The sequence below is a fragment of the Cyprinodon variegatus genome, unplaced genomic scaffold, assembly GCF_000732505.1.
Source record: "Cyprinodon variegatus isolate N-32 unplaced genomic scaffold, C_variegatus-1.0 Scaffold99, whole genome shotgun sequence".
Lineage (NCBI taxonomy): Eukaryota > Metazoa > Chordata > Actinopteri > Cyprinodontiformes > Cyprinodontidae > Cyprinodon > Cyprinodon variegatus.
This window is the reverse complement of record NW_015150552.1, coordinates 1568423-1593817: the sequence shown is the minus strand read 5'-3', so window position 1 is coordinate 1593817 and position 25395 is coordinate 1568423. Positions and strand designations below refer to the sequence as shown.

The 25395-nt window shown below is 38.2% G+C and overlaps 2 protein-coding genes across 3 annotated transcripts in view; one reads left to right on the top strand and one right to left on the bottom strand.

The window, feature by feature from the left end:
* Window positions 1-485: 485 nt before the first annotated feature.
* cfap99 (cilia and flagella associated protein 99) lies at window positions 486-10770 on the bottom strand (the record flags this gene model as incomplete). Its single annotated transcript, XM_015374211.1, has 15 exons — window positions 486-627; window positions 712-889; window positions 962-1167; window positions 1234-1385; window positions 1469-1610; window positions 1722-1926; window positions 4066-4154; window positions 4237-4323; window positions 6422-6490; window positions 6717-6797; window positions 7959-8130; window positions 8202-8308; window positions 8410-8504; window positions 8582-8726; window positions 10558-10770. Coding segments are annotated over 15 exons (2007 nt in total), but the record flags the coding sequence as incomplete, so codon positions are not given.
* Window positions 10771-12518: 1748 nt separating this feature from the next.
* Window positions 12519-25395, top strand: part of zfyve28 (zinc finger, FYVE domain containing 28) — a 26192-nt gene continuing 13315 nt past the window's right edge. For both annotated transcript variants that reach the window (XM_015374240.1, XM_015374238.1), the window contains exon 1: window positions 12519-12829. In XM_015374240.1, coding sequence (XP_015229726.1) covers window positions 12794-12829 — 36 coding nt within the window. In that variant the 5' untranslated portion in view covers window positions 12519-12793. The remainder of the gene's footprint in view (window positions 12830-25395) is intronic.

The following is a 25395-nucleotide window of genomic DNA, read 5'->3' as shown; positions in this document are numbered from 1 at the left end:
ATTGTTTTGATATCAATATTTAGTTGGATTTAATTATTTCATTGTGTGTGCCTATTCCGACCTATACAAACCATTTGCGTTACAGCTGACTATGTAGAGTGCTGTAGATGTAAAGACTGACTGATTCTTTTTTGCTGGGGGGAAATATATTTTTCTATATGACTTTAAATTGACAATAAGTTAATGCCACAATTTTCTTTATGTGACATTTTTGCACAGATAATTCTGAAAATTCTTAGTAACAATGAACAGATTTTAGTAACTTGTTTCCATGAACTGGTTTTGTTGGGAGGGAAAATTCCCTGTTGAGTCACAGGTTCAAGGCCCACTTCTCTTTTCACCTTTTCATGCTTTATGAAGCTGTGGGAGGAAATGAAACAAAATCTGGTCTAGAAACAGGAGGGGAGCTGATGATCTGATTCTGTGCATAAAGTCACTTTAATAGGATTTAAAACAAAATAAGGTGTCAGGAAACTTTAAGATCATGAGAAGATAAAGCAAGAACTATCTTAGGGAGTGCCTTTCACAAGACCGTTACGTGTTTTCTCGGAAAAGGTTGAATCATGGAGTATCCTGAATATAGCGAGCTAAACTTTGCTCCAGTTCCTCCCATGTTTTTACATCTTTCTGGGAAAAGAAGATAAAGAGAATGATTAATTGTAAATGCAGAAACTCAAAGACCAGCAGGATGAACTCCTGAGGTAAACTCACCTGAGCAGGCGGTCCTGTGGAGGTCTTCTTTGCGGGTTTGGTCCTGCTCATCTCAGTTTGCTTCACTCTCTGGCACTCCTGCGTCTTCTCTTCTAACTTCTTTTTTAGAGCCAGGATGGTTTCATCCTGAGCCACAAACTGCTGTAGGAGCTTCTGCTTGGCCTTTTTTTCCTCTTTTCTGCAATGTTTCAAAGCCACCATCAGTTTAAGTTGGAATTCACCACTTTTATGAACAGTTCAGAACGACTACCTGTCTGCAGCTTCCTTTGCAAGCACTCTCCTGTGTAGCTCAATTTTCTCAAGCGCCTCCTGCATCTCCTGCTTCTTTTTCTGTCTCTCCGCCACAATGAGGCTCCGTCTCTCCTCCTCCTCTTTCTGCTGGCGCTGCCTCAGCAGAGCCAGCCTCACCTTCAGCTCTGCCAGGGACATCCCACTGTGCAGCTCATGGTCCGCAGTCTGACACCCAAAGACAGGTTAGAGGTCCCGCAGGCTACCATGAAGCTGTGTGTGAAATCTACTCACCTCCGTGTCATCGAAACCGTTTAGTCTAATGCGAGGAAGAGTCTCAATAACGTGAATTTCATGGATGATTTGAAACTTTCTGCAAAGCTCCTTCTGTTGTTCCTCAAGCGCTTGACGAAGGAGCTCCTGATTTTGTTCGGATACTTCTTTCACTGTGAAATGAGCGTTTAATTGACGAGAGGTCATAATGAATCACAAAATTGCTCTTTGTCTTTTGTCAAAGTTTAAGTCGTACCAATTTTCTGCTTTAACTTTGTGATCTTTTCTTTAGCTGCCTTTGCGTTTTTCTCGCCCTCTGCCACCTGTTTTGCCAATTCCCTGAATTGTTCTTCCTCCTGCAGACGTTTTTCTGCATATCTCTTCATGAGCTGAATAGTCTGGCGAAAAACAAGATATTCTCAGGTGAGTGATGAAGAGGGATAAGTAATAGACACATTTTTGTAATCATCTCTCCAGTGTTGCGACACTATTGACTTGTAACTACGTACCTCTTCCTTCTTCAGCTGGGCAGCCTTAAGGTTTTGTTCGGTAATCCGAGTCCGAGCCAGAGCTACCTCTTTTTTACAGATTTGTGTCTCCAGACGCTTTAGTTCAGTCCTTTGCACCTGTTCCTTATGTTCCCTCTTCAGGATCTCCCTCTCCCTCTGCAGGATAGATAAGGGGTCTCGACCTCCTTCCACCAGTCGCTCTATTCTGTTAAAACATTGATTTATATTCTCAGTCAGTCAAGTGGAGAAGCCTCTCTATAACTTGCGGCTTGTTATGAAGAGAAAAGTTATTGACAAAAACAGCCTCCAGCTATATGAGGCAGTTATTGTGCATTAGGTCATATTACAGTTTCGAGGCGATTCAAGCAGCCTTTTTTTAGTATTACTTTCCTCTGCAGAGGAAGAAATTCAAGCTGAGAGGCAGATATAGATATTCCCTAACATCTAGATATTTATTATGTTTAAATTTAATTTAACAGGGAAAAATATATTAAACACTGTCTAAAAGCTTATAGTATGTATACAGGTTCATAAAGCCAGCTAATTTGCACACACTCACACACACATACACCCACATGCTTGTTCTTCTAGGTGTAGTCAGGATCATGTGTTAACTAACATTTACTTCCATTGTTTTTCAGTCATTTTCAACCCTTTCTACGCCCTAACCATAAAACTAACCCTAAACCTAAGCATTACCAATGCAAACCTCCCCCTAACCCTAACCCAACTGACACTTTAGCCCTAAACCTAACCATTAGCAACATACCTTGTGAGGACCAGCAAAATTTCCTCACTTTATAACAACTGGTCCTCATTGTGATGGTGAAATTAAAAAAACTGTGTGTGTGTGGGTGGGTGTGTGTGTGTGTCAGGGTGTGGTCTTGTTTTACCTACAATTAGAGGAAGTATTTTGTAAAATATCCTACATGTGGGGACTTACAGGTACATACGGGGACATTCAACTGGTCCCCATACAGTACAGCTCTGTCCTGTGAGTAGGGGTTAGGTTAGGGTTAAGGTTGCAGTTAGTTAATGTTGGCAATAGTTAGGGTTAGGATAAGGGATTAGGCCATATGAAATCATTTGCAAGTGAATGAAATGTCCCCATATGTCATGAAAACATATGGGGACATATGTCTTTTGTTTCGTGTCTTTCATTACTGGATGAACTGATTAATCCAGGTGGATCTGGCCATGGTTACTGAAGTCAGGCACACCTGGATTAATCATTTCATCCGGTAATGAAATAGAGGAGCTGCCTTAAGTTCAGGAAGTAATGTTGTGCATAGACCTTATTAGTGCTCACAGACTTGCTTCCCCTTTAACCATTTCTTCACTTCCAACTTAATGAATTGGATTCTTTCATTTTCCTGAGTTTAGATGGTAATAAGTTTATAATTTTATACCTTAGATTAATAATGATGATTTACCGAAATTTGTTTTGTATTTCCCTGGCAAATAGTTTCACTTACTACTCCTCGTTTCATAAGGCCATGGTTTTGTGTATTTGTTAATCCTGTGTTCATTTCAGATACATAACTGTTTAAATATATTTAAAAAAAAAAAAGCTTTTAAAAGAAATAGTTGGATCAAAGCTTTCTGATCCATTATTTTTAATCCCTGTTTGTTCTATGATCTTATTGGGTTAGTTGTTGTTTAGTTAGTCTGGTCCCCAAACTGTTAAGCTATAGAATAGATGGGGGAATATCATTTAATGCATAAACTGTTGGGCTATTTTCAGAGCGATATATGATCTCATTAGAGTAAACAGTTCAAATTTGTTTTGACAACTATTAAAATCTTTTAAACTGTATAAAATTTTTACTTGGTGTCTAAAGCAACATATATAGCTTCACAAATCATTTTAACTAGATACAGATAACCATAGTCAGTTATAGATGTTTATAAGCAGTTACAGATAATATTAAGCGAATATAGTTATTTCTATTAATAGGAATATATATCTAAAAACTGGTACACATTTTTAGAGGCAGGTATGGATGTTCATTAAGACATCAAAGTCAATCTAGATCAAATAAGGCTATTTGTAAGCAGGTATAGATGCTTAAAAGCAGATACTGTAGTTATTACTATTTATTTTATTATCATGCATCCAAACTCTGTATGTCTGTAACATGTTTGTTTATGTTTTATGTCTAACGTAAAATTTGTTTAGGTAGGTATTCTGATAAAGTCATTTATAAACCTTCTTTCCCCAAATAGTTAGATGGAACTCATAAAACGTTGTTTTTAAAATGCATGGTTCTTTGTTTATATCACTTTTTTTCCTGATATCATGCATTCCTGTTATGGTTATAAACAAGTAGATGTATTTCAGTACCTCTGTAGATTCCCCTTCACTTGACGGTCATGCAAAGCCTCTTTTCTCCGAATGTCTGCATTATTAAGCTTCACTGAATAGCTTTTAACCTGCAATAATTAAATAAATACCCGTGTGAATAGAAGATATACAGATGATAATGTGCAGCAGGTAAGACTAATGAATTATTACCTTACTAGTGGGTGGAATCGCTGATGAACGAAAAGAATCAAACTTCAACCTGGAGTTAAAGTCTGCCGTAATCTGGGAAATCACATTCTGCAAAACAAATGTGGGTTTCAGCAGAAATGCTTCAGTTCTCCTCTAGTATCATCCAACTAATTACCTTAATGTAAAGCTTTGAAATTAATTTATTAGAACAATGGGAAAAATATGAAATGTTAGGCTGATCAGTTACATTTGTACTGGTTTTTGAAATGCACATAAAGCAACGTTGAACATGCAGACAAAAAAAAAAAAACAACTTCAATATTCTCCCCAAGCCAGGTAAAAAAGTATTCAGATGAAATTTGGACTAAATCATCTTTGATTGCACAGGAAGTGCTTTTTTGATTTCCAAAACAATAAATCTGTTTATTTAAAATTATTCACACTTATTGAAGGTTAACGCACTTTTCATATATTTGGTGAGCAAAGGTGAAAAAGTCACATTCATCTTTCTACATTTTGAGTGCCTGATGTGAGCTACCTTCTGCTTCTTATCACTTATTCTGAAATAATATTTCTGTTTTCTAGGAAGGTTAAAAAAAAAGGGTTTTGGGATTTATACTCACAGTTTTTTGAAATACTGTATTAAAAACATTACTCCTAATATCTGTCTATTTCAGGGTGCTGAACCATTAGGAAAAAGTGATGTAGAATAGCAGAGAGAGTAAGGAGATAGAGATGGACTATGCAGCCGAAAATACAATAAATGAAGCCACTCCTAATCCAGTTTGATTAGCTTGTTGTTATTTTGTTTGTTTTATTTTGTTAACTGTGATCTTCTTAGGTATTTCAGAAAGATTTTGTTTTGGATTGCTGCCCAAAAGAGGAGCTGTTATCCATCCGTATAACACTTAAAATTTTGTGCTGACATAAACTCGCCTTGTCTGGAGTTAGGGCAAACAGAAAATGGAGGGCCCCTTTAAAGCTGAGAAAAATATAGATGAAAAAGCTGACCGACCAAGGAGCATAAACCCATGTAGGTTCTGAGAGAACAAGCAATGTCTGACCCACAAGCAGATGCGCCCTCTCCTGTCCTAAAATGTTTTTAGACTCGTAACCTCCAGGCTTTTCTCTGATAAAATCTGCTTACAAACGGTGTCCATTATGTTAAATAAGGCATCTTAAAATCCAAATTATGCAGAAAAAACTGTTTCCTCTCCTTCCCAAAGCTGGATTTCCTGTTTCTTTCTTTCTTTCTTCTTACTTAGTTTATCACTCTATATCACTGTGATTATTGATCCATTTATGGGTTTGGTCCATTTTTTTCATTTGCTTTTCAATGGAAGAGCTAATCTTATGATTCTCAGAATAAATATGTTTTCATTATACATCCCTCTAATTTTTTATGCAATCTGGACTAAATGAAAAAGAGGTTCGGCCAGAAGACAGGTTTTCATAGATCCGACATATATATATATTTTATATCTAATGATGCTGACATTATTTTTTATGTATATGCCAGAACTCATAATAAAGAAATATATATTTAAGATTTGAAGATGATTAGTTAAGCTTTTTATTACAATAGAATAGAATGAAACAGAAAAACATTTTATCAGCCAAAGGATGAATTTAGTTTTAAGCAACAAAATAAAACACAAATGGAAGCATGGAGATAGATACACACAAGGTAAAAAAATGTTAGCCAAAAATAAAAACTGCATAGTAAGCCCAATTTGTCAACATAAAGAATATGTGTAAGTGAATGCATAAAAATGCCAACAGGCTGTTGACAAGAAAAAATATGTGGGATAACAGCAGAGAAGTACAGTAAATCCAACCGCTACTGGGAGAAAGGATCAGTGATTACGCCCCTTTGTGCGTTAAGGATACAGATGTCTGTCACTGAAGTCAGCGTGATGGCCTAGTGGTTAGGGCATTGAGCTAGGAATCCTGAGGTTCTGAGTTCGAGCTCCACTCCCACAGACTGCCACTCTGGATCCCTGAGCAAGAGCCTTAACCCCACACTGCTCCCCGGGCGCCACACAATGGCAGCCGACCTCTCCCCAAGGGGATGGGTTAAATGCAAATGTAAATTTCTCCAATGTGAGATCAATAAAGTTTAATTATCATTATATTGAGGAGCTGTGCAAATGCTTCATGGATCAGGTAGGAGATGGATGCATATAAAGCAGGAAATACCTCCTACCTTTGTGTGCTCTGATTTCTCTGGATTCCCACATCTAAACTGGTTCACATTAGCCTCATACAGAAGTTCCTTAGGTTGGAAACACAGAGATACGGAAATGAGTGCATGCTATACTACAGTCAGCGTAAAAGTAACACAACCAGGGGCTGATTCCCCTGGTTGTGTTACTGCGTTTCTTGCCTCTATAGTCTTATAAAAATTATTTCAGATGGAACTTGCTGTTCTCTAAATTACATGTTATTATCAGAAGCCAAAACCTGTTTTGTGAAGATGAAGGCAAAAGCAGACGTTGTACCTCAGCCTTTTGTTGGTTCTTCTCTTTAATCTCCTCTATTATCTGCATTTCTTTTGGAGCCGTGTACGTACTGTTTGGGACCTGGGAAAGTAGAAACTGTTATACAAAGAAAATAGAAAATAGATGGATGAATCTCTATTAATGACACAATGCTAAGAAAAGAAAGACCATAAGGAAACAATTATAGTGATTTAATTTGGGACATGACTTTCAGGGAACCATATCCAAACCCTGCAGCATTTCTTTTAGAAAATAGCTCTGCTTCACAATAGTCTGGCAATAACATTTCCTGATTCTTTTAAGAGTGCAACAGTACTAACTGGTGAATTAGTCAGTTCACCTCTAATTAAATAATTGTAAAATTTTTATTTTTCAAATGACTGTGCGTAATATATAATTTTCAAATGTGTATCTTTAATCACAAATTCCCGTTGATCTTTACAATTTAAAGGAGATACATTTAATGTTTATAGCGGTAATGTAAATTGTAACCTAGAGTAAAACTTTGCTAGCTGTAGTCTACTATAATGTCCCATTGATTATAATTTCCTTACATTCTCTCCATTTATAGAAAAAACAGTCTCATTGTTTATACCAGTAAGGAAGGAAGAAGTAAAACATTGTGAAGAACTAAGAAGCATTGAGCTACAAGAATCCCCTACAGGGAGGAAATAAGGCACATGAAGATAATAACATCAATCAGGATGAAGATAAGGGAAGTGAAGTTGTCCTCTAGGACAGTATAACATGTTCTAATATTTTCTAGTTCAGGTCGTAAAAAATTAAAAGAAATGTGTTTGAATGCCAAGAAAATAAGATTTTTCTGTGTAAAAATTGACCATGGACTCAACTAAACTTTACTGTAACCAATATTACATTACAATGGCTTTAATCTTTTTTTTTTCAGAATTCTTGCAATTATTGCAATTCCATAATTGATATTCAAATCATGTTGCAGTAATTGTCTCTTTTTTATTATAATTGCTGTTCATAGTAAACAAGAACCCATGCATCTTACTGTTTTTCCACCCAGACAAGCTTAATGCCTGGAGCTCTATTCTTTATCTTTTAAGAAAAAAAAAAACATTCAGTGTTTTATATTTTCAACTGGCATTAAAATACAAACCATAGCTAGTTAAATAGGCTCACAAACTGTAATCTTTGGAAAAAGTGAAAATAAAATAAAAAACACTAATCAAAAGAGAGAGTTAGATTATGATTCTAAAGATATTTGATCCTGACTGGTTTGGACTTTTCTTGAACAGAGATCGGCTCCGGGATGGGTGGAAGATGAGGTCTAGGTTTGGTGAGGTTGAACTCCTCACACTGGGTAGTTTTAACTGCAGCTTTCCTGACTTCAAGCTCTTTTGCAGCATCAAGCTGATCCAAGAGGAGATTGATCTCAGGGCGCCACCTATAGGACACATAGACACATTAATTTCACTTTGTAGTAAAGGATTCTCCTTATTGTTCTCTTGCTATTACCTGAGGAGAGGGCCAACCAGATTCTTCTGCACAAATTCAGCTTCATAGATGCTGTTCAACTCCTCTTGTATCAAATGGGTGAGGTTTGATAAGAAAAAATGAAGAAACTAAAGAGAATGGGGAAAAAATGAAAAAAATAAAGAGACATTAAAAACAATCAGATTTTCTCATCACCTTAATGTTTTACTGACTGCGTTCAAGCACTCACCAGATGCATCTTCTGGGTGCCTAGAGACTTAACTATGCTGCTAAAATTTTTCAACCCAAGTTCATCCAGGGAAAATATGGTAAGGTAACAGATAACTGGGAAGGCATATAACATTAAGTCAGAGATTCTGATTTTTCACTTATGGCTGTCTTCAGTAAGATGGTTTACTTACCGATAAACTGGCTGCGGTCACTTCTGCGAAGCCACTTCTTGTTCCCAACATAAAACGCACTGATTACAACATCCAGCAGCTTTTTATATTCAACACACCCAGAAAAAACTTCAAGGATGAACTTCCTCTCCGGGGGATCGATGTTCTGCAGCAGGGAACAAATTTAATTGTGAGTGGTTGATTGATTGACTTAATTGATCTCACAGTGGAGAAATTTACTCGTTACATGGGCTCAAATAGTCAAACAGAAAAAGGAAGGTGCCAGAAGAAAAGATGCATGGGTATATACACTCACCGGCCACTTTATTAGGTACACCTGTCCAACTGCTCGTTAACACTTAATTTCTAAGCAGCCAATCACATGGCGGCAACTCAGTGCATTTAGGCATGTAGACATGGTCAAGACAATCTCCTGCAGTTCAAACCGAGCATCAGTATGGGGAAGAAAGGTGATTTGAGTGACTTTGAACGTGGCATGATTGTTGGTGCCAGAAGGGCTGGTCTGAATATTTCAGAAACTGCTGATCTACTGGGATTTTCACGCACAACCATCTCTAGGGTTTACAGAGAATGGTCCGAAAAAGAAAAAACATCCAGTGAGCGGCAGTTCTGTGGGCGGAAATGCCTTGTTGATGCCAGAGGTCAGAGGAGAATGGCCAGACTGGTTCGAGCTGATAGAAGGGCAACAGTGACTCAAATAACCACCCGTTACAACCAAGGTGGGCAGAAGAGCATCTCTGAACGCACAGTACGTCGAACTTTGAGGCAGAAGGGCTACAGCAGCAGAAGACCACACCGGGTGCCACTCCTTTCAGCTAAGAACAGGAAACTGAGGCTACAATTTGCACAAGCTCATCGAAATTGGACAATAGAAGATTGGAAAAACGTTGCCTGGTCTGATGAGTCTCGATTTCTGCTGCGACATTCGGATGGTAGGGTCAGAATTTGGCGTCTACAATACGAAAGCATGGATCCATCCTGCCTTGTATCAACGGTTCAGGCTGGTGGTGGTGGTGTCATGGTGTGGTGAATATTTTCTTGGCACTCTTTGGGCCCCTTGGTACCAATTGAGCATCGTTGCAATGCCACAGCCTACCTGAGTATTGTTGCTGACCATGTCCATCCCTTTATGACCACAATGTACCCAACTTCTGATGGCTACTTTCAGCAGGATAATGCGCCATGTCATAAAGCTGGAATCATCTCAGACTGGTTTCTTGAACATGACAATGAGTTCACTGTACTCAAATGGCCTCCACAGTCACCAGATCTCAATCCAATAGAGCATCTTTGGGATGTGGTGGAACGGGAGATTCGCATCATGGATGTGCAGCCGACAAATCTGCGGCAACTGTGTGATGGCATCATGTCAATATGGACCAAACTCCCTGAGGAATGCTTCCAGCACCTTGTTGAATCTATGCCACGAAGAATTGAGGCAGTTCTGAAGGCAAAAGGGGGTCCACATATATATATATATATATATATGTGTGTGTGTGTGTGTGTACCTGTCTAGCCATGAGGACCATTTTTTCCATTTTCATCATCAAATTGTGGACCAGTTTTTGCAAAGTTAGGACATGTCGGTCCTCACATGCTATTTTGCTAATGGTGAGGTTCAGGGCTAAGGTGTCAGTTGGGTTAGGGTGAGGTATGCATTGGTAAAGGTTAGATTTAGGGTTAGTTTTAGGGTTAGGGTATAGAAAGGTTTGAAAATGACTGAAAATCAATGGAAGTCAATACATGGTCCTCACTACGATGGCAGTACGAGTATGTCTGTGTATGTGTGTGTTTGTGTCAGCTGAAATTTTTTTTTTCTTTTTTTTTTTTAAGCAGGATTATTAAACAGGGTTTTTTCACAGGGTATTGGATTGGTATGTAATTGCACATTATACATTGCACAAGTTATTTTACAAGTTATTTCAGATGTCATTTCTAGCATCTATGTCAGCTACTCTTTGTGTATCTAATATTACCTGCAGATCCATGGAAGCTTCCTCTAAGAACACGTCCACACATCGGTTGTCAGATGAGAACTTGTCGAGCAGAACGCAAGCTTGCTTCATAAGGGACCCGAGCCCTGATGGCATTTTTAAACTTTGGAAAGGTAAAATGAATACGAAAAAAATAGTAAATAAATAATAATAATAAAAAAAAAACTTCAGCTCGTGCTTCCAGAGATGAACTTTTATATAAGGAGGGCAATATTATCAAAACATGTTTTTTCTTTAAGCCTGGAACGTGTTACATTTGGCTTGCAAGCGTCTCGAACCGTCAATGATTAGGAAGTCTATAACCTTACACAGCGTCCCGTTGCCTAGCAACATACACCGGATGTTAACAGAAGTGGCTTTAAAATTGGCAATAAACCCTGTAATAGGAGGTTTGTTTTACAGTTTGAGTTTTTGTTTCAACCGTTTTATAGCCAACAGTGTTTTCTATCCACGCAGGTTATCATCGTGGGATCCGGATCCTTTGTTGGTGACGTGACGTCAGTGCGAGATGGGTGCTGCTTTCAGGTGCTGCTGGGGATTGTAGGCACAGACCGGTCACAGATAAAACCTTAGGGTAAGATATAAATGAAGTAAATATTATCAACAAATATGAGGCTGGTAATTATAGTCAACATTAACTGTAAAACTGATTTTTTTTTTTTTTTTACTTTTCTTTAGATGCTTCAAAGCAAGATTCAGCAGAGCAATATCAGAGATGTCTGATCACAGGCTTCAAACAGAAGGAGGTCTGGACAGATCCAACAAACTGAACACAATTTTCCATAGGTTCAGTTTAGGAAAAGTCATCCTTCTTTCCTGCATATGGTCATTGACCCAAAGCTTTCCTGTTGCACCCATACTGTTTTATTTTCCACCTCTTCTATGGACTTTCGTCCTTCAATTTGTTTGTTTTGAACCAAATACCTATTTAATATTTTTGTTGTTGGCCACAGAAAACTGTTTGCACACTGTTTTAGACTGATAGTTCTAGACAGGGACCAAGAGGGACCAGTCCCTCTGTAGAACTGATCCTGGCCCCTATTATGGCCCGTTACGCTGAAGACATAATAATAAATACATTTGTAAAGATGATATGCACTGGAACAGACATGGTAAGAGATGGATCCTTTGACCTGATTTCATGTTTTTTCTTTTAAGTTCTGTTTTCATTTTGATTTAAACATTAAGGTGAAAGCTTTAGCAGTATTGAGATATAATCACAGTTTTCATCTGCTAAATGTTATTTTAAACCAAATTTAAAACATACCATAATTTGTTACAGCTGAACTTTTCAGTTTTACTTAAGTTCTACTTATGACTTGATTCAAACTGGGCATTTTCATTTGAAATAAACGTGATATTCCTTAAGTATGAGATTACATTGACCTGATATTCCAAAAGAAAAAAAAAAGGAAAAAAAAGCTTTATTTAATTATTTACGAGATATTTATTTAGCAATCAGTTATTTAGTTAAAATTTTTATGAAACTAAATGAGGTGGAAATTTCCCTTCATTAAATGAAGAGCTGCAAGTAGCTCTTTTTTCATCTGCTGCCTAAGGATGTTTTACATAATTAACTATTGTGTTGTTTTATTGGTTTTCTGGGCCCCCGTGGAAACCCACACTGACGCCCCCCATTAAATTTGGTCTAGAACCGCCACTGCTTAGACTGAAAGTTCATTATAGCACCACTAAAACCAACCACAAACGCGGTTTATAGATTCCCAGATTTGAACACAAACCTGTAGAACTTGTCTGCTCAGTTGAGGAGGAACAGTCTAGGTACAGTCCTCCCTCCCTTCACAGGTAACGTCTGTCCCATCGCTGCTGATTGGTTGGAGCGGCCCGTGAAGGCACCATCACTCAGAAAGTGGGAGGGGACTGTTGCTAACGTGACCGTCATGAAATAACGTTCGCGGGAGGGGAGGGGGGCAGAGGGGAGCGGAGCCGTCAGTCGGTTGGTGTCCGGAGCAGAGGAGGCAGGCTGAGCTTTGGAATTGAGGGAAAAATGGGAATAACTTCCCGTCTATCTGCTTTGTTCTGTTCCACATCCCCGCTGTAGTCTGGGAGAACCATCCCGTACACAGTGTCTGGTCCTCCGGTTGACAGGGGACCGACCGCAGCTAGCTGGGTTAGCAGTCCACCGTCACCGTGAGGCTCCCGACCAACCGACCCGGCAAAGCAGAGCTGAGGAGTGGCTGTGACAAAGGAAGGAGCCATGAACCGCTTCAGAAAGTGGCTTTATAAACCCAAGGTGAGTTTCTGCTGAACGTCAGGTTATCTGACCCGGTTCTGGTGCGTTTTTATCCCTATGGATTCTGCTGCAGACCTGCTACCATTAGCTGTGGTCCTGATGTTTGACAAGCTGCTGTCCCTTTGTTGGGGTTTGTTGTTGCTTTTATTGATGTTCAGATGTTTTTTTATATTATGATCTCATTTTTTGGAAGAGATTCAGTCACCTGTTCCCTCTGCTGACTGTCACTAAGGCACATTTTCTTTCAATAATATACGACCAAATTGACATTAGTTAACATGTAATTATCAGCTGAAAACTTAAATAGAATATATCAACTATATGTTTAACTCTATTGTTTTATTATAAGTTAAAAATAAAATATTTTACTGTTTAGTGAATAATTGCATTGGTTTAAACTTACTTTTTGTTTAACTGATAAGGTTTTTTTGTACTTTACAGGGGAGGATAGACACTGAGATGTTGAACTTGCCTTTTATTACCTATTTTAATGGAACAAGTAAAGTTGACATGGAAAGTTGTGATCATTTCTGTTGCCTCAGCAGCAGGGTGACACCCTACATCTTTGTTCTTCCTCATGCATTGTTTTGTCCAGGTTCTCTTTACCTTTCATGTTGTTTTATAGTTAAATATTAGATTGAACATATTTTTACTGCTCTTATGACCTGATACTGGTAAATAATTTCCCAGTCAGTTACAATAAATGTATAAATAATCAATAACTGAGTACCCAAACATTATTTGTTGTGATGGGATGGATTGTTTTGACCTGTGTTTAGTTGATACTTGTTTTTATTTTTTATCTCTTAGGGAGAAACAAATCTGCATTTTTAGTTTTCTTTCACATGAGCTGTCACTGTAAAGCATGGAAAACTTGCCTGTAACAGCAGAGAAGGTATTAAAGGCCTGGCTGGCTCTTTAAATGAACAGTTCAATAATACACCAGCTGCAGCGGGGAAGCTTGGCTGAACATGTGGATGTTTCACCAGGGTGCAAATTCTTGTTAAATGTTTTGTTAACTTTAGGCTGTGTGGAATTTCACATTTAGAGCACGCCAGAAACTGAGAGCAGTGTTTATACTGATGCTGGAGAAAGAAGTTTGCAGTTCAGACTCATGATTTCACTTAAATGTTTCTTATCAGGCATATCAAGTAGGCAAACGAGCTGATAAGTCAGCCTGTCTGCTAATGCGTAGATCTATCCTTTTGGGAAGGCTTGTGGTGTTTATGTCATGCAGGCTTTGATAGAAAGACCTCTGATTACATATCATCCACCTGCTCTTGACCACACGTCTGCGTCACTTTGTTTCTGTGCTCAATCATGTTTTCTGTTGTGGTCAGGCCAAAGTGTTGGGGCTTCACCACAGTATTGTTAACCTTCATAATAACTACTGCCTCTGACCTCCTGGGAGGTTGCATCAGTGTCCTTTTTGCCAAACTGCAGCCTTCCTTAGAATGACCAGAATTATGCATCTGTGTGTGGGATTGAGATTGCTCGCCCTGTTCCCAAAGGAGTGGGAGAGAGGTGAATAAAGCAGCTGTGATTACACCCATAGATCCAGAAAGGCAGAAATGAAAGAAGGGATGTTTTTCTTACTTAGCTTCTAGCAGTGAAGGTGCAGCAATCTTTACCCATCCTTTAATATTCTCCTTCCTCTTATTGAAGACTGTGGTTTAGTCGTTGAGCATCAATCGTAAGCAGTTTATCTCTGAACTATGTACTCCTGGAGACAGAAAATTGCTGAGTCAGCATGCTCGGTTGACTGAAGCAGGGATATTGATATTTCCAGAACAGCTATGTCCCACCCTGGATAAGTCCCAAAGTGAAAGCCTTCTTTTTTTCTTTTGGCCCCCTGCTGCCCAATCCTTGCTCTTACTGGAGAGCACTATGCAGCACAGTGCGGGAAGTTATGTTTCCTCCTTTTCTGTCTATAATACAAGAAGGGGAGGCGAGAAGGCTGGCTTAAACAGGGGAAGCAGTGTGTCTGAGTTTGGAATGTCAGCTGGAACCTTATTCCAGAGGCGGGAAGCTCCGGTCCCCATGGTAACCACATGGTAAACAGGAACAGTTAAATGAATTTGTATCTGATAAGATTTTTGTACGGTCTGAATCAACCAAACAGAAATTAAGTGCAATAGAAATCAAAACAGAAATTTGAAGGTATGTCAAAGACACATTGTTCTTGAAAAGAACTGCTTATTGTTTTTAATAGATAAAAACAATACTTCTGGCAGAAATGCAATCCTTACAATGTAATCTAACATGACATTTTATTTTGTTATTGATATTCCCAGGAACCAATTCCAACTATTTTAATATTTGTTTTTTTAATTAAATTCTGGTATTGGAAATCAATATCAGCTAAACTGAGTCTTGGTTCATCTCAGTCTGTATTTAAAATCTCTGCTGTAAACATTCTAATAGAAACACTCTGCTTCTTTCTGCTTAGAGTTTATGCAGCCCTTTGGTTAATAATAAATGAGTCAGTTTCCCTCACATCTATTGTTGTTTAACTACTGTTCTCTGTTTGTTTAATATCACATGATCAAATATTCTTTCTATAAGTAATGAAAGTATGTATCATTCATGCCGGTATCATAATGGGTCAATATCTGTATGATTTAAAGCTGTAGTATTGGTATCGAAAAATAAATAGTTGTATTGGGACACTCCTAATTTCATTTTTACCTAATTTCATTTTTTTGAAGTTTATACTTTGCTCATTCTGAATACATTTCAGATGGAGAGAGTTATGTCCTTTGTTTGATACTATAACAATATTGAAATGATTTGAACTCCAACCCCTGGGACCTTTTCCTGCAACTATTTGATGTGTCCAACTGACCTGAGTAAAAGAGCTGAAATATCTCCTCTTCTAGTTAAAGTTCTATAAAATCCTGTTATGGATTCATTATGCTGTTCAAGGGTGTTTACTGTAGTTGTATACAGGTGTTTGAAATCAGGAACATCTGAAAAAGATACCCAACAGTACAATGATGTTACACTATGGCTGGGCAATATGAACATAGAATTGTATCATGATATTTTGTATTTATTGTTCTTACAATCAATACCTAAAGAGATCTGCTAAAAAAAAAAAGCATTTCCAATTACAATTGGTAAAGCGTGTCACTGCTTTCAAAGCCCGGCAAAAACCACCCTTAAAATCCTACATATACATTAAGAAACTGATTTCTTTAGGACTCTGGTGACATTAAAGTTAGTTTTTTTTTTTCCACCCCAAATAGCACAAAGTAGCTTTTTTCCTCATACCTAGTTTTTTTATTAAATGAGGCAGCAGAAAGCACTTTTTACATATTATTGTCTGAGGGATAGGATGTAGATAGTAAACGAAACAAACCCAAAGACAGAGTCTAGAGGTTGGGGTGTCCCGATCCGATATCATCTGTTTGATATTAGGCAAAAAAACGAATATGGGATTAAATCAGCCTGATTGAAAATTCTGCTTAAAGTTTCCGTTACTCATTGGTTTACATTACATGGGCCAGTTGTTCTCATACTGTACCTATGGTAATGTTGTCGACTATTGTTCTCTGATTACCGTAAGTAATATGACCTGATCAAGCATTTCTAACATTCTACATTACAAAATAAGTAATAAGATAATGTGCGATTAGTGCTAATATCGGATCGGGTCAATATCGGTATTGGTCAATTCTCTAAGCTGCATCAGGACAGCCCTACCTAGAGGTGTAATAAATAATATAACATTCAATATCTTGGACTGGAAGGTTTAACAATGGTCATGGTAAAAAAAAAAAAAAAAAAACTCCTTTTAACCAGATTAGCTGCATCTTGGTAATCAGTTGATGAGAAATCTAATGTAAAATGGTTTCAGTAGGAGAACTTACATCAAAGATATAAACGAATAGGTGGAAAGATTATGAGACATTTTAAACTAAGATCATTTACTCTTCAAAAAATATAAAAACATATTCATTTTTGTTCATAAAATGTTTTTAAACATTTAGAAACATGTCAAGGAAACATGATAAAGCACAGAAGCAGGCATTGGTCATAAATTATGATATATTGTGTAAATGCTTGGACAAATCTTATGGTAATAATAGTATTATTAATGTTATCATGGTATAATCAAGAAGGGAAATCTTTTGGATTTAAATATAATGATTATTGGCTGGGCAGCTTCTACAAGGCTTTAAATAGCATTGAATCCTCACAGTTTCTTTTGGCAAGTATTTCAGATCATCGAATTTAGTTTTAGACAGAAAGCCTATTATAATAATCTGAATATTTTGAAAAATAAATCTTGAAATGATTTGATCTATTAAGGGAAACAAGTGCTAAGAACTGACCTTATAATTTAGGCAATTCAAGGGTTTTAAATCACAAAATACAAAAAAAAAAAAAACTGCTAAGGTCATGCTAAAGGAAACTATTTATTTAAAAACCGATTTCTGTTTTTAATGAGGTAGCCTTTGTATGACATTAAGAAATTTTATCTGAAAGATCTAATTTAAGGGGGAAAAAAGAAGAAAAAAAGGAGAAATCTTTAACAGGAAAGTTTTTAACAGGAGTATGGTAAAGGATCAGTCCATTTGTACTCATTTTGCTCCTTTATTTCTTTATTGTCCATCACTTCAAATCAATGTTATTTTATTTATTGCTTTGATATATTTTCTTCTATGTGAATTATAGACAAAGAGTTGAGGAAAGAATTGGCAGCATTACTGACAGTCCTGTAGTAAAATATTTCCATCTTTAATTTAATGTGAAAACATTTTCAGGTGCAGCTCTGAATAACTTTTTCAACTCTTGTTGGTTCGATTTGTTATTTCCTTGATAAATAGATAATGACGGTGCTTACCTCAATCATCCTACATGATGTGAATTATTAAACCTGCTGCAGAGTAAGGCAGATAATGTGGTGGTGCGTTGGACTGTCACAGGTATTTTTCTGCCTGCAGAGTGGGGAAAGCGATCGCCGTGGCTTCATATTTAGGACAGTTTCTGCAGTTCTTTGTGAGCATCCCATTCTGCTTACCCACTGGCCGTGTGGTAATTGATTTGGTGTCAGCTGTGGGGATTTACAGAGCTGACCCCAGCACAAACAGAGGCAGGTTCTGCGATTGAAAACACTTTTAATTCACCGCAGGACGGTTGGAATCAGGGGCTCAGCTGTCTCAGGTTGGTAAGGGTGACGATTAAAGGAAAGCAGTTGTACAACCAAGGAGAAGAGGAGTGAGATTTATGGTAGCACAGAGAACAGAAACCCCGACCTTTGCTCTCATCTTCTTCGCCTTGTTTCTGCTGATAGTAATTGCCATGTTCTTTGATCAAAGGTGCTTCAAATCTCCCTTACATGATCTCCGATGATCATCTTAAAACGTTTATCCAAGGTGCCCTTTGTTTAAAGAGCAGCTAGGGAATAAAAATTGTCCCTGATTGTAGAACTTTAATTCTTCTTTCGCCTTTCATTTACCTGACAAAATGTTGGAATCATTTGAATAGCAAAAAGAAGTGTGATGTTTTGAAAAACATTCAGACATATTTTGGTTTAGAATCATGAATCTGACAGACTTACATGTTTGATAGTAAATTCAAGCTTGATTTTTGAAGGATCCATCCCTTAAAGACTGCAACCACACACACATTCCCTTGGTCATCATGGCTGCCGGTGTGTGGATGCGTGTGAGAGTCTGTAGAGCCAGGACGGTGCCCACTCTCAGTCACTGTTCATGACAGTGAACACCGGACAGAAATAGCTTCTCTATGAATCATTCAGATCCTTATCGGAGTTTTAATTCACTTCAATTCAATCATTTCCTTGAGTTTAGTCATGCTGTATCGTCTTTATGTTCACACATTGAGCCATTACATAAAAGGTGTCAGATTTTTTGTTTAGTTTTTTCTTTTTAGATTAAAATTGTTCTTTTCCCTGTGCTTCCACAATTTCAGCATCAATTCCGGATTGTATAACGGGATTATGTCCTGCATGGGGATGACCTTGTGGTTGTTTGAAAGGGGAACGCCCCACAACCATCGGGAAGTCCTAGACATGCCTTCTATCACCTAAACCCCCTGAGGAACCTTGATTTACTTCTGTCTGCTATACGATGAGATATACACAGGTTTGGGTCATTGCTGTGGTCCAAATGGCAGATTAGGTCAGCTCTCAGAAATGAGACGAGCACACAGATTATACCATCAGTCCAGATGGGCAGACAGCGCTGAGTATATTAAGTCAATGAGTTGAATCAAGTCTGCAATCTCTGCTTTCATTTCTAAATGAATTTGGTTTATTTATAGAGCACAAGTTTAAAAAAAAGTATGTTTTAGATGAAATATTCTGGTTTAAGATATAAAGTCTGCAAAAGATTTAAGATTTAAAGTCAATCAATCAATTTTATTTCAGCACAACCAAATTCAGTTGATAGTTTAATGCCAATTATTTAAAAGTTATCTCTATAAAGCCCAGGTGATATCAGAGAGTCATCGGCTTTGCAGAAACTCCATCCTCTTCAGCAACAGCTCTAGTGTGATAGGCTGGGTACTGATAGGACAGAAACCTTTTTTAATGCACTGAGCCAAGCATCCCAGAGTTTATGGAAGAGATGCTTTGTCAATGGCTACACTGAGAAGTGAAAGAAACACCAAAGCATTGAACTTAAAGAAAGTGTGCACAATTGGTCCTTCAAACCTTCAACCAGTGAGGAGATTAAGCGGGCAGTACCTCTGCTGCAGCCCATGCATGGTAGGGGTAGGTAATATGGCTTAGAAATCTATGATCTCTGATTTCTTTCCTTTCAAAAGTTGCAAAAATAAATCACTGCCTCTTACATATTTTACAATAAAAAATAATGTCAAATAGCATCTATTGCTTTCAAAAACTGGCTTTGATTTCACCCCTCCTCTCTGGAAGGTGGCCTTAATTTAAAAGGCAACAAACAATGAAGATATGACACTAAATATTTGCAGATAATGGTATCACACAGTGGACTAGTTTATCAGTTATGAGCAGACATCTAAGAACAAAAATGGCTGAGCTGATGTCACTCTATGGGATTCCAAGAAGTGGATTTGTGAGGAAGAAACCCAGATTGTCCAAAAATACAATCTTCTTAAACAAAAAAATCAATGAATTGATTAATCATCCAGCCTTAATGCATAGTGTTGGTAGAAGATGTTGCTCATCTATCAATTACTTAATCCAGGAAAGAGCCAGAACTAAACCAAACCTATGTTTTTTCCCATGGAAAAAAAAACATAGGATGAATAGAAGAGCCACACATTTATGTCAATTCCTTTGTTCAGAAAAAAGGGAACCTATAAATATCAGTGCAGCCTAGGGAACCTTCTCTAAGAAAAAAAAAAAGCAACAGTTAACAGTAGCAAAATATCCATCCAGGGAAGAGGAACTGCTAAAAGCAGAATCCAAAAGGCCAACTGTTTCCTCTCTTATCTGTTGTAAGAAGTCTCAGCTTTCCATAGAAGCGCATTCAAATTAAAACAATAACAGGTTGGTATAAATGGTTGAGAAATCACCAACAATAGCTCTGCAGTAGGAGGAAAAGCCCTGATGGAGGCTCAACATGAAAGGAATGACTCAACAAGAAGGTTCAGCAAACTCCTGCATTGTCAGAGTTTAATGTTTTAACAAACTGAATAAAGATGATCAAATAAATTTATTTTCTTATTACAGTAATACCATCATCTAATTCTTGTTGTAGCTCTTGTGTTTCAAATTAGTAAAAAAATAAACGACTTGGCTTTTTGTTTTTTGGCCGATCTGCCAGTGGACTGAATGAAAGCAGAAATAACTAGTCTCTCCACACAATATTTGCCTCTGATCCCTGGAAGGCAGCCAGAAAGCAGCAAATTGAGCCTGGAATAGAGTATGGAGGGCAAAGCCAAGGTTTCTCATAAGTCCCTTAAGTGGGCTCAGTATGCACGCTGTGCTGCAGCGGACGCTCAGGAAGCATTAGGCTGACAGCCGTCATCGTCTGTGCAGTCGGAATAGAAATGAAGCCCAGAATCAGCAGCTGAGGGCGGAGAGCTGGTCGATATGATGGAAACCTTGATCGTACAGCCGAGAGCCGCTTTCAATAACAGGTTTTAATAAGAGCCCTGCTCTCATCGCTTGTCCTGGATTGGATTTGTGATGGTGCTAAATGTTTTACTGAGTCATTGTGAGTTCCTGTCATCGAGGGGGCTCAACTGTAATTGTAGCTTTGGAAGAACTTGTGGGATCTTAGCCTTCTGAAATGAAGGGTTTGTTACCGCAGTGGAGGGAGATTGAGAAAGAGGTCACCCAGGACGACTGACAGCGTCTCTGACAGGGCACTGGTTGGCCACAGCAGACATGAGCTGAATCTGCTGAATCATTTCACCTACGTGAGGTAGAGCTGTCATTTGCCGTGACGATGATGCGACTTAACAGAAACTTTTGTACAACCATAAGAGGAAATCCTTTTGTATCCCTGAAGTCGTCCTCATCTTCCCCCCTTTCCTTGATGGGAAGCATCTCTTAGAAACCCTCTGAAAAGAGTCAGCAGCTTCACTTTCAGCTTCTTCTAAAATGTGCTTGTTTCCACAGAGAGCTGGTCTGTTATTCAGAGCTTTATCAAACACCATCAGTTCATGAATTAATTGATGAAGGCCATAAAATATCTGCTTTAGGACCAATGCTTAACTGCTTTGAATGGTGTGTCCACTCTTCCCTGGACACCCAGCTGTTTCTAAGTGATTTCTGTCTTGCATCTGTTGTGCTCTTCAGTCAAAACTAATCAAGAAGGACTGAAGCTAAGCTGTTCACGCTGCCAGAACAGTTTAAATTAACATGACTTTGTTTTTAATGCTTTACTTTAGAACAGTCTTTTTTTTTTTTTTATCAGTTTGATGTTAAGTCTGGCAGTAGATTTAAAGAACCCCTTTTATCGTTTATGTGGTGCAGATACCTAGATCTCAGTATTTGTTTTTTTGTTGTTTTTTCCTTGGCTCCAGCTTTAAATAGGCCAAGTTTGAACAGCTGGCGCAACAGGCTTGGTGTTGAAAAACATCTTGTCTGTGGGACAAAAAAAAAATCAGACCTGATTTCCTTAAAATCCACCATGAAGCATAATTCGGTGGAGATTAAGCTTGAAACTTAGAATCTGCTGCTAATTTTAAAGCAAGTCTTTTTGCAACAAGCATCGCCAGCCTTACTCCCCCACCATGATTCAATGCTGCAGGAATGTTTCCTCCTATGCGAGGAGCAGAGCCGGAGGAGACGACAGGATAACAACTGTCTCTAACTCCTCTTCCTTGTTCAGTGTCCGCCTTTATGCTTCCAACATGCCATCAGTCTGTGGGCTGTTTCTGGGCTGGAAGGAAGGTTTTTAAATGTCTCCCACTGTTTGCTTCCTGTTTAATCACCATGGCATTTATTCAGTACCATAATATAACTTATTGTTGTGGAGAGAGCCCCGTCAAATCCACCTCTGATGGTCTCAGAGGTCAGGTTTGGGTTTAAATCTAAAGTCCGCCTTTGATTTCTTAGAGGATCACTAGAATCATCTCTGTATATTTTCCATCTGCCCTTTGTATCCCCTCAATTGGAAACCCTCATAGGATTTATTGTAAACATTTAAAATAGTTTTAAACTAGAAAATACTTCCTCAAGCAGGGCTGGTTGAAAAAATTATTTTGATAATTGATTAATCTGTCAAATTGGCAACATAATCGACTATGCTATCGATTGCTATTGGATGCTTTTGATTCAAATCGGATGGCAAATGTTCCTGAAAGATGTTTTTTTATTAATCGATTAAGCATGATTAATCTGTTTAATTGTTTCAGCCCAATTCCCAAGACACTTTATTTGCTGCTCAATTGTTTAACACAAATTGTGGGGCTTTTGGCTGTTTAGATTTTTACAGTTGCGGGTTAAGTTCTGATTAGGGGCGTCCCGATGCGATAGAAATATCGGATAACGGTGCAAGATTAGCCAAAATATTAAAAAAATTAGGGATGCACTGAAAATTCGGCCATGGAAAACTCTCCGGGCCAAACTTTTTCGGCTTTGAGCCGATAGACTGTTAACACCGAAACAACATGGCCAAAACTTATGAAGACATGACAAAGAGCAGATCCAGCACTGGGGAATAAGGATTGCAAGCAAACAACACAGCAAGCATGCAGACATGTTGTCGAGCACGCAAAGTAAAGTGTGAGTGGCAGCCTAGTGGTTAGGGCATAGCGCTTGGAATCCTGAGGTTCTGAATTCAAGTCCCACTCCCACAGATTGCCACTTTGGGGCTCTGAGCAAGACCCTCAACCCCCGATTGCGCCGCACAATAGCAGCCCACTTTTCCCCAAAGGGATGGGTTAAATGCAAAGGTAAATTTCTCCAATGTGAGATCAATAAAGTTCAATTAAAATGTAGAAAAAATATAGTGCACAGTGCACATCAGTGTGACTGCACACTCAGGTCTGTGGTACAAAAGGCCTTGTAAATCAAAACGTCCCCACCAGCATTCTGAACATGAGTAGAATGCAACACATAAAAGGAAACTGACACTGAATGTGCCCTCTATTAATATGTCTGTGGCAGACATGCTTGAAAATGCAATGGATTTTGACTTGACAACCACTCAAAATTCTCAAATTAATGGTTTCCACAGTTTGTGAATTAGGGCTGGGCGATATACACTTAAAACCTTATTACGATATTGGTTGATATTATCGTAATAATGATAAAAGTGATGATTAAAGGAAACCATTACTTCTTCACAGTCTTTCTCCTCTATGGCGGTGACTGCTATCATAGCCCTACATTCACAAATAATACTCTTAAAGAATATACACATTTAAATTCAGTTTTTTCAGGATATCAGTTACTTAAAGAAGTATGATTTATATCACTAAACATTTCATAATAACCACAATTAATTGTATTCTTAAAATTTGACCAAATGAAAAGACATAGTACAAGTAAAAATCTAACTGTTCACCAAATTTCTAGGGTTTTTATTCATCTTGATTCTAATTTGTTGTTTAGAATCTAGAATTCTTATCATGATAGCAAATTATCACTATAATGTTAAACAACGCAATAAATGCCCACCCCTAATGTGGACTCTTTGCCCCAAATATGTTAGAAGGTTCTAAGGCTAAGTGTCAGTCATTTGTAACTAATAAATGGGCCAGTTCATGCATCTGGTCTGTAAAATAGTCCTAAACAGAGTGTTAATATAGATTTAGATTCAGTTTTATACCCCCCTATTCCCTATTTCCAGCCTAGCTTTTCAAGCATGTCTCCAACATCCAACCATGAACACGATGTAATGGTGTTTTAATGATTCGCCTCTGTGTGATTGAGGTTGGCCAGTGAAATGATGCCAGTTTGAGTGCTGAGCTGGGAAATAAGCTGAGTTTTTTTTTTTTTTTTTTGTTGCTTTTTTCTTTTTCTTTACAGTAGCCTGTGCCTGGAATCAAACCCACAGAGGGTCTTAGAGCTGAAAACGAAATTGAGGTCTGTAACATCTCTGATCTGGCTGTGTGAGCTGCCTTCAGAGGTGCTGATCGTGTTTCTCTGGTTGTAATGTCAACCAAAGAATAGAAAGAAAGAGTAAGGTATAGCCTCTTAATAAAGATGCATGATAATCGTTGTTTCCTCCTCACAGTGTTGCAGCTGTTGGATGAATTTCTATGTTTTCTCCTTTCTGTTTGTTTCATTATTGATGAGAGGCAGGGAGGGAAGTGCAGCGTGTATCATATTCACTGAGGAAAGCGAGAGCCAGGGTGGGGTGGAGGGGTGTCGCGCTACACGAAACACTGCAAACTTCAGGGAAAAAGACTTCAGAGGTTTCAGGAAAACACCAGCACGCTCGAGGGAAACCGCCTTCCACAGCAAATGCATGCCAGTTAGATGAGCCCGTTTACTGCAACTGCTCTCCATTGTTCCGTGCGCGCACTCAGGCTGTCCTTTAAAGCTCCCAGGTCATTACTGGGACTATGTGGTTTCGTGATGATGCCTTTTGGCATGTTTGTCCCATTTTCAAAGCCATCAGGGTCTTAGTTGACGTGAACCATTTGGGTGGTTGCGTGTGCGTCACTAGCTCAGTGAGGTATTTTTGGTGTCTTGTCTGTCCTGCGAACTTCAGGTCAGTTTTTTAACTAAGCTGTTGTTCTGACATTTTTTTCTTTTCCCACAGTTTCATTCTGGATTAACGATAAAGCGACAAATCCCTTTGTTGGAACAGACATCCAAACTCTTTTGGGAAGTGTTCACACATTTGAAGTCTAATTAACTTCTCTTGTTAGGATTAAATGCTAACATAAATCCTCTTACGTACTTGTTGAAGATGAATTTCCTGTTCATAAAGCAGCAGAGTTCTTCATCGGTCTGTTAAGAAAGATGGCCTGTAGACTGGCCCATTTACCTGATTATATGTTGATCTCTACAGATTTGCAGCAGGTTACATTAAACTGCAGTACCTGCATGTTTGAAGCTGATGGTGCTGATTGCTTGCCCAAATGTGCTTTGCCTGGGTTCTTTCTGAATAATATATATATATATATATATATATATATATATATATATA